Below are 15,849 nucleotides of genomic sequence, written 5' to 3' on the forward strand. Positions count from 1 at the left end.
CACACAGCAGCACGCACACACACGCGGCACGCGCACGTAGCACGCAGCACGCACGCACACAGCACGCGCACACAGCAGCACGCGCACACACACGCAGCACGCGCACGTAGCACGCAGCACGCGCACACACAGCACGCGCACGCAGCACGCGCACACACAGCAGCACGCGCGCGCACACGCAGCACGCGCACGTAGCACGCACACGCAGCACGCATGCACACACTCCTCTCTAGGAGGCTGCTATCTGAGAGCACGCAGGACTAGCCCCTCTTGAGTAGAATAGAACCTGAATTGCTGCTTCGATGGGTACATTGGGAATGTCAGAGACTTGTACAGAATTGTTTTAAATGCCATCACATTCATTTGACCAACTCTCAGGCTTTCTGCAAAATGCCACTGCTGCAGACAGGAGTTCAGTGTGGCCCAGACTCTTGGGGTCAGTTTCTGAAGGCAGAAAACAGAGGAGCCCCACACGTTTTACACTAAAAGAGGGGGCTGGGGCCAGGGCACAAGGGGGCTTCGTGTGCTGCCGAGACTGCCTGCGGGTGGTGTGGATAGGCCTGAGGGAGGGAAAATCCCAGCTCGTCGCAGACAGGGTGGAGGGCCTTTTTGACAAATGGTGAGGAGACATCTGGTGGCATCAGGACATGGGGCACGGGCCCATGTGTTGGGCCACAGAGGAGGGGGCAGCTGCTCCCTGCTTCTCTGTAAAGATGGCCCTGAAGGGCCAGGAGGCACTGAAAAAGCAGCTATTGCTTGCGGAGGCCGGGCACCAACACATCTCTCTCCTGCAGACCGGAAGCCTCCCCTCGCTGCTGCCTTAGGTGAGGCTGAGCCGCCAGGCCCTGTGGATGCCACTGACCTCCCCAAAGTCCAGATTCCTCCTCCGGCTCACCCGGCCCCTGTGCACCAGCCACCGCCGCTGCCACACCGGCCCCCGCCCCCGCCCCCCTCCAGCTACATGACTGGGATGTCCACCACCAGTTCCTACATGTCTGGAGAGGGCTACCAGAGCCTGCAGTCCATGATGAAGACCGAGGGACCCTCCTACGGCGCCCTGCCCCCCGCATACGGCCCACCTGCACACCTGCCCTACCACCCCCCCCCCGCCGCCTGTGCCTCGCTCGCCCTCAGCCTCCTTCGCCTCTCCACCTGCCATCCCGCCCTACTCTGGCTACGCGCCTCACCCCCACCCACCACACTTCCCACGCCCCCACCCGCACAGCTGCCCCCCACGCAGTCCCCCCTCATCCTCCTCCAGGCTTGGGCCTGCCTCCAGCCAGCTACCCACCTCCTGCCGTCCCCCCTGGAGGACAGCCCCTGTGCCCCGCCCATTCCCCACCTGGCATGCCTCCAGTTGGGGGGCTGGGGCGGGCAGCCTGGATGAGATAACGTGAGCCTTTTTTTCCCCCTTTGTTTTTTTAAACAAGTTTTTCTAATCGACTTGCAGAGTAGTTGAAGTGGGTAAGCAGCAGGGTACCTTGTATAATGCGCGACAGTTGCAGTATGGGAAAAATGGACCGGGCCCCTGGGATGAAATCAGGGTGGTCCTCACATCTAGAGGACGGGGACAGCCAGCTTTCAGAGTAGCCTCATCAGCGCCCTTGCAGTCTGACTGTGTACACTTGGTTCAGCTAATGTCTGAGAGTCCTGCACTGGGTTACTTTATACTAGTGAAGATGTTAACCAGCCATATTGGCTCAATAAATAGCTTCAGTAAGGAGTTAATTTCCTTCTAGAAATCAGTGCCTACTTTTCCTGGAAACTCAATTTTAAATAGTCAAATTCCATCTGAAGTCAAGCTGTTGTCATTTTCATTCAATGGCGTTCTCTCCCGTGACACCCAGAAGGGTCAGAAGAGCCACAGTTTTGATTTATAGATGTTTGCATCCTTTGTATTAAAATTATTTTGAAGGGGTTGCCTCGTTGGATGGCTTTTTTTTTTTCCTCCAAGGAGAAGGGGAGAAATGTACTTGGAAAGTAATGTATGTTTACATCTATTTGCAAATTCCTGTACATAGAGATATATTTTTTAAGTGTGAATGTAACAACATACTGTGAATTCCATCTTGGTTACAAATGAGACTCCTTCAGTCAGTTATCCAAATAAAAGCAGTTCTGAAACTATCCTTTTCTTTGTTAATGGGTGGAAGGTAGGGCTCCAGGCCTTCGCAGTCCCTGGGAGATAAAATGTGTAGAAGTCCTCCTTCCGGACCCTGGGTACCGGGACCGGGAGAGGCCTGGCTGCAGTTCACAGGAGCCAGAGCCAACCCCACTGCCTCCCAAGGCACTCTGGGTGGATCGGCACATTTGCCTGCCAAGCCAGTCTGCACCCATCCTGTGCCTGCCTTGGTTTCCTTTGGAGGACCTGGTTGAGTTCCAAACCAGCTTGAAATTTTTAAGCCTTGCTGCATAGAACACACACAGGAACACAGGCTTGGGTTTGAAACCCTTTCCACTTCTGGCCTGCGAGGAGACGGAGGCAGCTGGAGGAGCAGCGGCCTCACCATCCACCCTGAGGGGCCAGGGCTGTCTGTGGAAGGGGCCCCGACTGAGCCCCCATCTGAGGTGCTTGAGGGGCCTTGGCCCTGTCTCTGCCTGCTGACCCTGCCACCCGTGACGGAAACAAGCACTGAGCACCCAGCCAGGAGGCTCACAAAGAGGCCTTTATTTATCTAGCTCAAAGTAGACACTATCACAATCTTGTTTGTTACTCCTTTTACTAAAATAGTTCAAATCAATGTTTTTACCACACTATCAAAAAGTTCTATTCTTGTCTCCCCACATCAGAGTGGTTGAATAGAAGGTAGAAACAGGCCGGGAGTCCACAGGCTCCCAGCTCTAAACGGCGCCAGGGCAGGAAGGGGTGGCTCCGGGTCTCACTGTGGCACCTTCTACAGAAAATAAGACATAGCTGCCAGGCCCGGGGACAGAAACCAGACGTTCCAGTCCATCTCCAAAAAGCAGCACAAATACTTTCCCCCCACGGTATGAAAAATATACACCTCTACCGCTCTGCAGTCATGCATTTAGTTTTCTTTAAGAAAAAAAAAAAAATCAGTAGTATGTATCTTGTTTCCTCAAGTTTCAAGAAAAAAAAATGAAAGGTCACTTTTTTCTCTTTAAACACTGACGTGTAGCTAGTAACTTGGATAGAAAGGTGCCACCCTACAGAATGTGCTCAGCATGTTCTAAGGCCAGGATGGGCTTGGCCGCTGGGCTGGGGCTAGAAAGGAGACCTCCGTCTGTCACAGTGGAAACGGAAGCCGAGTGCCAGTGCCGCGTCCGGCTTCAAGATCAAGCATCAGAGCCTTCGAAATGGAAAGGGGGCATCTGAAAGGGCACCCCCACTGGGGGCTTTCAGAGCTAAGGCTCCAGAAGGAAGGGGTTTGCCTCCCTGCTAGTGACAGAGCCGGGAGTCACCCTGAGTTGCAGCGCCCCCAGGGTTCCCCTGTGGGAAGGCCCATCTGACCCTCTACAGCCCACGGCTCTGCAACTGCCACCTGTATTCAGGTACATGGCGTCGCTGCTGCTCGCTTTTAAAATCAGCTATTAGTTTGAGATGTGACTGTCACCAACAGAGTTCTGTCCTAGAAAGCCATCCCAGTGCCGTGTTGGCTCAGGGGGCACCAGCTTTGTGCTGCCTCCGTAACAGGCAGGAGGGTTCTCAAAGCAACATTCCACTGATCCTGGATGCCACTGCAGCATTAAAGACGGGGTCAATCCCCGTGGGGAGAAAGGTGGCTTCAAGGCTGTTCTCTGGGCCTGTTTGCAGGAGATCCGCAGGTACCAGGAGCCCGTACTTATTGCTTATTTCAGTGGTGGCCAAGGCAGCCTGACCCAAACATGATGCACACGGGCTCCCAGACTTGGCTCCCACTCAAAACTGACCCACACCCCTTGGACTACTCTGCGGTTCTTTGGACTCCAAGACCCAGAAGGGCATCTGCCCAGCTGCCCACTCGGGCAAGAATCACTGGGTACCATGAGCAGCAGGTGTTCACCCAACTTCCCGTGTACACCCCTAGTGACCCGGGAGCGTACCCCCTGACCGGGTGACACTCCTTCCCAAAGAATCCAAAGAGCCTCCTGGCAACACCCACAGCAGGAGCGCCACACCATCCCATCACCAGCACCCACTTAGACCCCTGGGGCTAAGATGGGGGGTGTGAGCCTTTCCCCTGAGAGCAAACAGGCAGCGAGAACTGCTCAGGATAGAGCCGCCAGCTCGGGAGAGGGACAGGGCAGCCACCTCCCTCCTCTTGCCTGCATCCCCAGCCTTGGGCCTGTGGGAGACCTGCTGGGTAGGACGACAGCCTCCCTGGGCTCTTCAGGTGGGGTTCTGAGCACCTGCTGGAAGACCACAGGAGTCTAATGAGGACCTGGTGAGGTCCTGGACTCAAGAGCCAGGGCTGCTTACAGCGGCATGAGCGGATGTGGGGAAGCGGCCTATCCCCGCACTGCGGCTCTGGGATCTCCCCTGTCATGTGCCACACATCACTTACCCCCTCTAGGCCTTATTTTCCTCACACACCAAATTTTCTATTGCACTTTACAGTTTATACATGGTCATTTACACTGAAGATCTCACTGGATCCCCAGAATCCTGTGAGGAGGGCCTTATGCTGCCGATTTTACAACTGAGATCATGGGCTCAGAGTGAGGAGGCAACTGTCCACCCGCAGTGACGGCAAGGCAGCAGGACTCGGCTCCGTCCGGCCGCCCTCTGGCCTCTCCAGCAGGTCAGCTGTCAGCTGTCGGCTCACACCCCCTCAGTGAGGACTCCTGCCCTGTGTGTGCTGGATGACCTGAAGCCGTAAGCATGGCTGAAAGGAACCTCAGAGACCTGTTTCCACCAGGATCCCAGAGAGGCTGAGTGAACTGCTAAAGGTCACACCACAAACTAAAGGCAGAGCCTGACCAGACCCCCTCCTTCCCAAAAAGAACAGAACTGTCACCTGCAGCCCGGACAGCTGTCCACAGGGACCCGAGATGCAGCCAGGCCCTGGGGGAGGTCACAGCCATCCAGAGCCGCAGCTGTGGCCCAGTGCTGCCCATCAGAAAAATCACATATGGCTCAGCCCAGAAACTCTCCCCAGGCCCTTCCTATGTTACTGGCCTGTCATGTAAACCACAATAGGGACGTGCCCCAGGCATGGGGCAGGAGGAGCCCAAAAAGGGCATAGCCTGGACAGGGTGGCAGGGGGAGTTGCAGAGACTGTGGGGGAGGGGAATGACCTCCAAAAGCAAGAGCAGCAGGCATTGGGTGACTGGGTGCGGATCCCCAGGTGTGAGGGCACCCTGAGCTCCAGATATGGGGTCACAGGGGGGCCCAGGGCAGCCTCCAGCCAGCCACAGACATGGTGAGCGGCCTTGTCCACGTGCCGGGGACCCAGTGCTTGATGGGCCAGGCCACGGCACGTGGGCGAGAAGTGGTACCACCTGTGTCAAGACCCAGGTAGCAGTGCTGTCCGTCCAGTGTGGGTGGCAGCCGGGGAGTAGAAGGTTTGATGAGTGGCCCCTCCATCCCAGGCGAGACACAGGAGCCTGGACAGTCCCCAGGCTGGATCTCAGAAGCAGCCTCCTGCTCATGGGGCTCAGGGCTCAGGGCCCAGAGAGGGAACGAGGCATCCGGGCCGCTGTGCTGCAGGAACAGCCACGGCGTCTCCTTCCCAGGTTGCTGGTGTGTGAGGCGGGAGATGGCGGCTTGGGCCAGTGCATCAGACCCATGGCAGCTGGGCCAGGGCGGGCAGCGTCCTATGTACAGTTCACCACAGATAAAGAAGACACGGGCTGGACTGGAGGGTCCTGCCCGTGTCTGGGGCCTGATATTCCCCCTGGGGACTCCCAGCAGGGCACGTCCACGTCCACAGAAGAGTGGCCCTACAAAGGCCCCTTGAACTGGTTCCCAGACAGGTGCTGCCGTATGGAGGGCTTGGAGCTGGCTGCATCTCCCAGCTTTCTCCAGACCACCTGTGGAGAGGAGAGAGCTGTGAGTGGTGGCCTCACCCGCGTCCACCTGCCAGCTATGTGCGTCCGCTGCCTCATCACAGCAGAATCACCCACGTCCTCAGAGCCATGGGGCCAGGAGGGACGCGGAGGCCACTGCAGGCCCAGAGACACCCACACCAGGTCTTTGCACGCCCGCTATCGGGCCTGAGCAGGTCATTGCTGGGGTGTGGCTCAGCCTTGCAGCTGTCCAGTGGGGTCCATGAGCCCCACTAGGTGATGCGGGGGAGGGGCTGCAGAGTTCAGAGCCCCTCACCCCCCTTTAAGCCCTGGGTTCAGACCCTATGAAACTCCTTCCCCGATGGCTCCTGCAAGCACCCAAGGAGACCACTGATAGTGCTCAGCTGAGTCGGGCATGGGGCTCTCCTGGGCGGCCCCAGGAGCTCACAGGGCTCAGCCTGGCGGACTGAGGGCTTCCACCTGGACCTCCTGCTCTGAGCACCACCTGCCCAACCAGCAGCCACGGGGGGCACCAGCAAGCTGGGAGGTCCAGGGGCCAGCACCCAGGGAACACCTGGGGTGAACAAACCAATCCCAGGGGGTGGGGGGCTCAGGCTCTGTCCAGAACCCCTCATGGGGAGGGCAGATCTGCAGACACCAGGGGCCCTCTGGGAAGGGCAGGGGGCAGTGAGGTGATGACCAGCGGGGCTCTCAGTGCCTCCGAGGCCTCCCCTCAGCCATCCAAGGCCACTCAGCTGAGCATTCGAGAAATGGAGTCCCACATGGGGAAGGGTGTGGCCATGCTGGGTGGCCCTGGCCGCACTCCCAGCACCAAGCCTCTGCCCCCAGCCCTGGAAGCCTCACGTTGCACATCTCGCGGACGATGGCCTTCTCCTTCTCACTCAGGTCCTCCTCACAGCTGTCCCGGAGCTGCCGGTCCAGGTTCTCATGTACCTCCAGGACCTGAAGGGAACGGGTCTTGGAGTCAGGGGCAGAGGCCACTGGCAGACCTCAGGCAAGTCAGCTGGCCCCTGAGCCTCAGCCTCCCTTGCTGCACACCAAAGCTGAGGACCCTGAGCTGCTGGGCCCCTGGTGACAAGCGTGGAAAAAACAGGGGTAGGTCATCTTCTCACCCTGCTGACACTGTGGATGCCCTACAAGGGAAGCCCCTACAAGGGAAGCAGCTGATGGCTGGGCCATCTGGGAGGAAGTAGACAGGCTGGGCAGGGAAGACCCTCAGGTGGACTCACTACAACCCAGGGCCCGCTGGAGATGAGTGGGCACTCGCCACGTGGAGGGGGTGTGAGTAGGCATGGGCGTGTCCATGCACGCATGTGGGACGTCATGGGGCACGTACGTAGGAGGAAGCGGGGCATGGGAGTGGGGACTCCAGGTGTGCACAGCCTGGAGAAACCAGAGCCCATTGGACTCACCCATCTGCACCTGCAGAGGCTGGGCCTGGCAGACCTGAGGTTATTTCTAGCCCCACTCCTGCCCCTATCATTCTGGCCTTAGTAGGGTGCCTGCCCTCCCCAACCCCAGGCCTCAGTCTTGCTAGCTGCAGTGGCTCAAGGATGGCAGACAGGCGACACACTTATGACTGCCACCTCTGAGTTCTGCCCTCACGGTGCTCCAGGCAGCCATGGTCACCCAGCCACCCACACACAGATGAAACCCCCCACCCCTGCCACTTGGATGCCCCCAGGTGCAAAGGTCCCACAGTCTTGCGGTGCACCCAGCATCCGGGGGCTCCTGAGGGAGCGGGTAGTGGCCCTTACCTTCATGGCGTGCACAACAGCCTCAGGCTTCTGTCCTGCAGGGCTGTAGCCAGCAGAGGGGGGCGAGGGCAGCTCAGGTGCGGGGCAGGCCAGGCCCTGGGGGAGGCAATGACACATCTCAGCTCACCCGGGCTGGCTCCCGCGTGGTGACCACAGGAATGACCGGTGGCTCAGAGAAGTCCCCGATTCTGAGAGGCCAGGGCCCAGGCAGGAGGAAAAAGGCACCGGGGTGAGGCAGAGGAAGCAGGTGTGAGGACGGAGACCCAAGGAGCCTGCAGCCCTGTCTGGCCGGTCCCGCCCGTCAGGTCTTCTGCAGATGAAACGGTCCTTGATAGCACAGAGGCAAGAGGGGCGGTCCAGGGTCCACCCATACCTCTCAGGCCCCCTACCACCCCGCACAGATAAGACCTAGCGTCTGTTTTGCAGGGAAAATAAGTTCAGCCCAGGCAAAGCAAGAGACCCAGATCGCAGCAAGACCAGGAAGGTCTGGACTCAACCCTGGCACCTGACTCCAAACTCCCTTCCCCTGCCCACCCTGGAGCCCGGTTGGACAATACTGGCTTCGCCCTGAGCACTCCTGGGGCCTGCCTCCCAGCTGCTACCTCCCAGCCCTGTGGGATGAATTGGCCGCCAGGTGCCCAGCTCCCACATCAGGCCTTGGGGAGGGGACCCAGCCTCTGTCAGAAGCTGCGTGTCTACACAGGGGCAGGGGGTCCCGCCCCCAGCTTCCTGCCTCTAAGGGTCCATGTGGCTGGGAAGCCGGGCGCAGGGCGTCTTCTCAGGCTGCAGTGGGGACCATGGGGCCCAGCAGGAACCAGGAGTTTACAAGATGCTGGGAGAGCTTGGGAGGAACTTACAAGTGCCCAAAGCCAGACAGAAAACGCACAGTGGTGCCCTGTGGGCCCTGGAAGCCCTGGGGTTTTGAGGACATCTTCAGGGCTCCCCACTCTGGCAATCCTTGGGCCAACCCTGAAAGGTGAGTCTGCTGCCCTCTCTGTAAATGGGGCTCTGATGACGCCTCCCAATGGCCTGGCAGGCTCAGGGAGCTGGGCTGGAATCCCACCCACCCAGGCCCGCATCATGGGGTCACCTAACACTGCAGGGCTGGGCTCTGCGACCCTCAGGGCCCGGAAGCCCCTGCAGGCCTGGCAGCCAAACCCTGGTGCCCTCCCCGCCCGCCCTGCCCTGTACCTGCTCCCAGGGCGTTGCAAGTTGACCGGCTCCTGCCTCCACACGGAGACCAGGCCCCACCTCTGAGGCTAGGGGGCCTTGGGAGCAGCTACCTCCAGAGGCCCCCCGAGCCCTGGGGTCTAGGAAAGTGTCACTGAGGTGGGGCCCAACCCACGCTGAGCCTATTTCCTCGTCTGGACAACAGAAAGGGTCCTCTGCCCAGGGTGTGTGCAGATCTCTAACTCCAGCCCAGGCTGTCTGATCTCTGTAGTGTAGGGAACCCAACAGGGACGCCAGGATTCCCCCTGGGGTAGCGCAAGGGGGTGCCCCGACCTGAGGCAGAAGGCGGCACTCACCACGCCAGACAGCAGGGGGCGCCAGTCGCACACGCACAGCCCTGGGAGACCTGGGCACCTACACCTTCCTGCACCTTCTGCTGCAGAACAGAGTCCATGTGCCCGCTGGCCCCTGGCACCTCTGGCCTCATGTCCTCATCTGCACGAGGCCCCTGGGCTGCCTGTCCTGTTACAGCCCCCAGCTCCAGGGGGCCGGGATTTCTGCAGCACAGGCAGGAGGGAAGCCAGGAGCATGGGGGTGGGCTGTGCAAGCTGCCCCTCTCCTGCCCACCTCACTGGGCAGTGGTGGGTGCCAGTGAGGGCATGGCCTGGGATCCTGAAAGTGACACCAGGACTAGACAAAATCCTAGTGTTACCTCCAGGGCATTCCCGGGGTGCAGGGGCCCCCAACTGCACTAGAACTCAACCCCCTCTGGCCACACACACCTCCCACTGATTAGGTACCCACTTGGGGCGGATGGGCCCACTGAGTCCTTGCCACACTGCTCCTGGCAGGCACTATCTTTTTACATGTCCATACACGCCCACTTTTTTTTTTTTTTTTTTGAGGCAGGATCTCACTCTTTCGCCCAGGCTGAAGTACAGTGACACCATCTCAGCTCACTGCAGCCTCGACCTCCCAGGCTCAAGCAATCCTCCCATCCCAGCTTCCAGAGTAGTTGGGACTACAGGTGCACATCACCATGCCCAGCTTTTTTTTTTTTTTTTTTTGGGTACAGACAGGGTTTCATCATGTTGCCCAGGCTGGTCTTGAACTCCTGGACTCAAGCAATCCTCCTGTCTTGGTCTCCCAAAGTGATGGGATTATAGGCGTGAGCCACTGAGCCTGGCCTACATGCCCACTTTACAGACAAGGAGAATGAGGCTAACAGAATGGCTTGCCCAAGACCAAACAGCTTGTAAACAATGGGACTGGGCTTTGATCTCAAGTCTGTGGGACTCCTGAGCTGGTGCCCAAAGTGAGGATACTAGTGTGCACCAGAGAGAACTGAAAATAGACATCCACAAAATACCTGTCGCCAAACGCTCAGAGCAACACCATTCATGTGAGCCCAAACGGGGAAATGATCCAAATGTGCAGCAACAAATGAAGGAACTATATGTTCTACCCACACCACAGAATCGTATTCAGCCATGAAAAGCAGTGAAGACCAACACGGGGTACCTGTGGTTGGACCCTGAGAACAAGATTAGGAGTGAAAGAAGCCAGACACAAAAGGCCACACGTCATGTGATTCCATTTATACGAAATACCCAGAATAGGCAAATCCATGGAGACAGAAAACACCAACCAATTGGTGGTTGCCGGTGGCTGGGGGGAAGGGGGATGGGAGTGATGGCTGATGGGTACTGGATGCCTTTCTGGGGTGATGAAAATGTTCTTTTGTGATGATGGCATAACTCTGTGAGTGTCCTCCCTCAGGAGGCTGATGGTATAAACCACCTCCCACCCTCCACTGGGGGCCAGCCCTGGGCACCTGCCCTGACAGCCAGCGGCTGGAGGGTACAGGCAGCAGAGGGCAGAGAGGGGGTGCCCACCCCAGAGAGTTACCTGCTTTACCCAAGGACGTTCCAGCATGCCCTCGCTGTGCCCATGACCCACAGGTAGCCTTAAAGGAGACTTGCCTGGGTCTGGAAGGGCCTGTGTCCCAGGCAGTGTCTGAGCCCGGAGACAGCCCTCCCCAGATAACCGCCTCTCTCTCCCCGGGGGTCCAAGTGCCAGACATGGGCTCTCCAGGACCCAGCAAGGGCCCACTGCCCTGTGAAAACTTCACAAGGCCTAGCCCCTGGGCCTCTGGCCCTGGCCCCTCCGCAGCAGCCACTTCTCCAGGCTTCATGGTGGCCCCTCCCACGAGACACCTTGACCCCTCAACACCCACTCCTGCCCACCAACCAGCCCCGATCCTGCCCCCTGCACCTCAGTTTATCACCCAGCCTCCCGGCCTCATGGAGGAACGACCCCTGCACAGCCCCCACGCTGGCCCCTGACCTCTAGGCACACACAGGCACCAGTACGCACTCACCACGGGGCCCTGGCCATCCTCCCCACCCCTATGAGCCTCACTTCCTCCTCTCCAAAGTAGGGGACACCCCCTGGTGCACAGGGCGGTCTAGAGGGAAAAAGGAGGCAAGGAGAACGAAACCCCTCCCAAGGTTGCCTCCTTCAGGAAGCCTTCCTGAACATTCCCGAACTCTGATAGCATTTTATCCACACTGTCAGGGCTTGAGGTTCAACCCATGCCCGGGGTGTGCTCCCCAGAGGCCTGTAGGGAGACAGCGTCTGGCGGGCCTGGTGAATGTGAGAGCTGTGCTTGTACAGCACTTCCCAACCTGCAGGCCACTCGAAGGACTTCAGGATGCAGCACTGAGCAACTGCTAGCTGCTATTACTCCCTCCCATGATCTGAATGGATGAGCAGCACGGGGCATGAAGGCTAAGGAGCCAGCCCCGAGGGGGCATCCCTTGGCTTTTCAGAACCCTCCACCAAGAAACAGAGCCTTGTTCAGCTGAAGGACTCCTGGATAAATGCTTGGAATATCGGCCATGGGCGGGCTTTGCTGCCTGCACAGGCTCTACAGCTGCATTCCTGGAGAAGGTGGAAGGGCCGCAAAAGAGAAATCGCAGAGCCAGCAGCCAGCATTGAGGCCCAGCAAGCTCTGCGGGGGGTCCTGGGGTCAGCCTTGCGGGCGAGGGGTGAAGGGGAGAGCAGGAAGGGGCACAGCTGCTATGAGTGCACCCGCTGCCCAAGAAGCACCTCCATACATGGCTCTGCAGTTGCCGCAAGGAGAACAGCCAGTGCTTCCTAAGCATCAGCTACGCACCCGCCAGGGCTCCCCCAGGTGTTAAGCCCCACAACAAGGCCAGGCTGCCAATGCTAGGAGGGCAAGTGGGCCTGGACTCGTGTGGCTCCCCACTGCCATCCCATCTATCTACAGGGCACATCCCTGAGCTAAGGTCCACTTCCCGGGAGCCGGCTCCAAGTCACCCGCCCCATTCCCTCCAGGCCAGGCCAGCCAGGTAGGGGCAGAGGATACCCCTGGAGGCATCCGGCTGGTCATTTCAGTGCAGAATCCACACACCTGAGCCCCACGCTCCAGGGCTGGCTGGGTACCCTCTCCCCACTGTGGCCAAGGAGTGGCGCAGGCTAATGAGCTGCTCAGAGGGACAGTGGCTGGGCACGGGCAGCCCTGCACATGTGCCTCTGGACCGCCCTGCACCTCCAAGCCAGCGTCCCACCCCACCTGGGGCTCGCCTCTAACTGCCACACTGCGACGGACCACAGGGACACAGGGCCTAGGGTGGCGGCCTGAACTCGGACACCAGATCACCTTGGTGCCCCCCGGGCGGTCACTGGGCCACTGAGCCTCAGCCCCTCATCAGACATGTGGCGCTTCTTTGGGCACACACTCACATTCTGCAGGGAGTCCTGGTTAGAGAGGGCCAGAGGAGCGCAAGCTGCGACTCTGCAATGGTAGGGCGAGAAGCCCTTTCCGCAGCGCACGAGAACTCTCGGAGCTGCCTGCCTGCAGGGAGAGAGGATGAGAGAGGCGTTAGCACGAGCAGGGCCAGCTGAGGCACAACGGCCCTGGCATGGCTCCTCACAGCAGCAGCGTCTGCTCAAAGGCCACGGCCTCAGAGACCCCTCCACCCTCCCTCACACCCTTATCCATCCCCAAGGCGCGGATCATCATCTTCACTCTCCCAACTCAAGACGTCACGATCCACTCTCAATGTGGGCTTGTAACGTTTGTTGGATGGTGAATAAACAAAGATGAATGAATGAGGAGAGCAGCGAGGCTGAGTGAGGAGAGGTCTCTGCCCACCCCGCGCCCACCTGCGCCTCCTCCGCTCCAATCTGCCCTTGGGTCCCTGCACAGACTCACTGCTCAGGGCCGTGGACAGCCATTGGCAGCACACGCGGCACATCACAGCAAGCCTCCCACCCACAGGTTCAGACTTTAGGATGCTCTGCCGTGCTGCCTCCGCCATCAGGACGGACAGGGAGCTCCTTTAAAGCAGGTCCTGGATGCTGCCTCTGAATCCCTGGAGAACTCGTGCCTAAGGGGCTGTAACTGATGCCCTGTGCACAGGAGGGTAGGGAGGAAGCAGGCTTGCCTTTAGCGCCCTTTGCTTAACAGCAAGCAAACACCCAACCCCGAGTTGGGGCTGGGCTGGGACCAGGAGCCAGAAGAATCCGACGGCGTCCCATACATGTCTCAGTGTGCTGAAGGTCAGTCCCACAGTGACCTCCCGCTGGCCAGCCCAGCAGAAGACACGGCCTTTCTTTCGCATCACTAAGGGGTTTTGGTGTTCTGGCCCAAAACACCCTTTTCTACTTCAAGGAACTGAGAGAAAGCGGCTGGGCAGATAAGGACTGCGGAATGTGCCATAAATCAGGCAGGCTGTTGAAGTCAACCCAAACAAACTGCAGAGGAAAGAAGACGAGGAGGCCAGGCTGGGGCTGGCGGGAGGCAAGAGGGCAGGACAGGCGCAGGCCATGTCTGAGGTCCCAGTTCCATGCACCAGCCCCTCGGCCTGGCTGTGAAAATATCCTCACACACCCTGCTTGGCCTCCCTCAAAGCTGGACCTGGCTACCGCACTTTCACAAGCCCACAGGCCTCACTGAGGCCCAGGCATCTGTGTTCTCCCAGCCCCTTCAGAGCCACTACCAGTGCCCCCCACCAGGGCTGGAGGTCTCAAGAGCATGGCCTCAACGGCCAGGCAAAGAGCCGTGTCCTGCGAGGCGGCTGAGGAGGGGCAGTGGAGGCATTTATTACCATCTCCTACGGATGGCCGGGAACCATGACCGGAAAGCACGGATCCGGGCAGTGACTCCCCCATTAAGTAGCCACACCCACAGACGCTGGTCCAGCCCAGGGCAGCCGGGCACTGGGAGTGGGGGCTGCTTCCTGGGCCTCGGGATGTACCTGGTGTGCCGAAGGTCGGGGAGGGGCATAAAGAGAGAGAGAGAAGTGGGAACCAACCCTTCCTGCAGGGCCCCAACGTGTGGTGGTTTTAGATAACCCTGGTGAGTCATCGCAAATGGGTCTCAGCACGGGGACCTTGGGTAAGTCTGACCATCAAATAGGGACTGCCGTGTCCCGCGGCTCATTGCATTAACAGCTGGCTGACCCTGCCAGGTTATACTCAGAGGCACTCACAAGCCCCAGCTGGGGGTCAGATCAAGGAAAGCCCCCACCCACCACCACCGGTACCAAAAAGAGGAAGAGGCTAACCCCTAGGCCCAGCACTTACTCACCCTCCCCCAACCACGAGTGACACCCCCCCCATCGGAGCCACCCATGCATCCCTGGGTCACCTCTCCTGAGAGATGTACCCCTAGCTCCACTGAAGGGGAAAATTCCAAACCACCTGATTTTCTTGGCCAGGACTCTACAACAGTAAGAGTTACAAAATCTTCTCCAATGGAGAATGCATTCTAAGCCAGCACACACTCTGAATGCGTGCACGCGCACACACACACAGTCTGACTACTGGGCCACACAGCCAGGAAGGGTACACCTGGCATTGGAACCACTACCCTCCCCTCCAGCCGGCCCTACCCTGCCCAGCTTGTTTTGACTCGGGCGTCCCTTCCTCCCCATCCTCTCTGGCCCTCGACCAAATGGGTTCCCATGTGCTGTTACTGAAAATTCAGTTTGTGCTGCCGTCCCCTCCCCTCCCCCAGATAATTTCCCTAGGAGGAGGTGTGTGCATGAGCTTGAGGGAGGTTTTTAATTAGCTGCACGCAATTCCCACCCTTGCCTTCGGTGAGCCTCTATAAACATTTGCATGTCCATAGAACTTTATTAGCAAGCCACAAAGCCAGGCAGGAAAAACGCACAATCTCTCATTAAGGGGCAATGTGACTAATGACGCATCAAATGAGTAACCATTATTGCACTTAAATCCAAATTAAAAATCCTGCTATGAGACAGGTCATCCCTTTGCAGAATGAGATTCCCTAGGATTTCACCGAGGAGGGGAAACAGGAGCTGAAATCACCTGCTGGGCTTGGTCTGCACACAGAGAAGAGCTCGCAGCTAAGGAAGGTGCTGGCCCTTCCTGGGGGGTGGGGGGGTCCACTACGCTCCCCAGAAACACCTGCCTGCCCAGTCTCCCTTGGGTGGCTCCTCAGGACCCAGGGAGAAGGGATCTTACACACAGAGCTGCCAGCTCAGAGCCGAAACAAGATTTCCCGAGTCCTTAACATGGTGGCCCCTTCCACTCTGGCCAGGCCCAATGCCCATCACCCACTTCTAGGGCTTCCAGAGGGCAGCACGAGGGTCCTGGACTAGGAAGGAAGAGACCCAGGCAGTTGCAGGGCCCCTTTCCCACTGAGGACTGCAGTTCAGGACACCCCCAGCCTATATCCCGGGACTTCACTGCAACCCTGCCCGAGTGGGGACTCGCCGGGTGAACTCCAGTTGTTCCCCGGCCCTCTCTGGGCCTCTGCAATGCAGCCCAGCCTCCTCCCCGGCAGCGGGCTGTGGGGGAACTCCATCCTTCACCTTCCCGACTTCCCGGGAATTCCTGCCTGCAAAGCTGCAGGGGGCCTATGTGGGGCCACCCTAGGGTCACCCCTAGGGAGCAC

General features: G+C 58.9%; 2 protein-coding genes across 2 annotated transcripts in view; one reads left to right on the plus strand and one right to left on the minus strand.

Annotated features, from left to right (window-relative positions):
* The window catches only part of CCNK (cyclin K), a 31,188-nt gene extending 29,061 nt beyond the window's left edge, over positions 1-2,127 (plus strand). The window contains 3 exon segments of the mRNA XM_017857905.1: positions 795-1,098; positions 1,100-1,231; positions 1,233-2,127. Coding sequence (XP_017713394.1) covers positions 795-1,098; positions 1,100-1,231; positions 1,233-1,392 — 596 coding nt within the window. The 3' untranslated portion in view covers positions 1,393-2,127.
* A 521-nt stretch (positions 2,128-2,648) lies between these two features.
* CCDC85C (coiled-coil domain containing 85C) overlaps positions 2,649-15,849 on the minus strand; it is a gene marked incomplete at its 5' end in the record, with an annotated part of 93,266 nt that continues 80,065 nt past the window's right edge. The window contains 4 exon segments of the mRNA XM_017857871.1: positions 2,649-5,973; positions 6,814-6,912; positions 7,728-7,823; positions 12,666-12,740. Of these exon segments, the coding sequence (XP_017713360.1) occupies positions 5,884-5,973; positions 6,814-6,912; positions 7,728-7,823; positions 12,666-12,740 (360 nt within the window).

Source organism: Rhinopithecus bieti, unplaced genomic scaffold, assembly GCF_001698545.2.
Source record: "Rhinopithecus bieti isolate Rb0 unplaced genomic scaffold, ASM169854v2 scaffold_41913, whole genome shotgun sequence".
NCBI classification, from domain to species: Eukaryota; Metazoa; Chordata; class Mammalia; order Primates; family Cercopithecidae; genus Rhinopithecus; species Rhinopithecus bieti.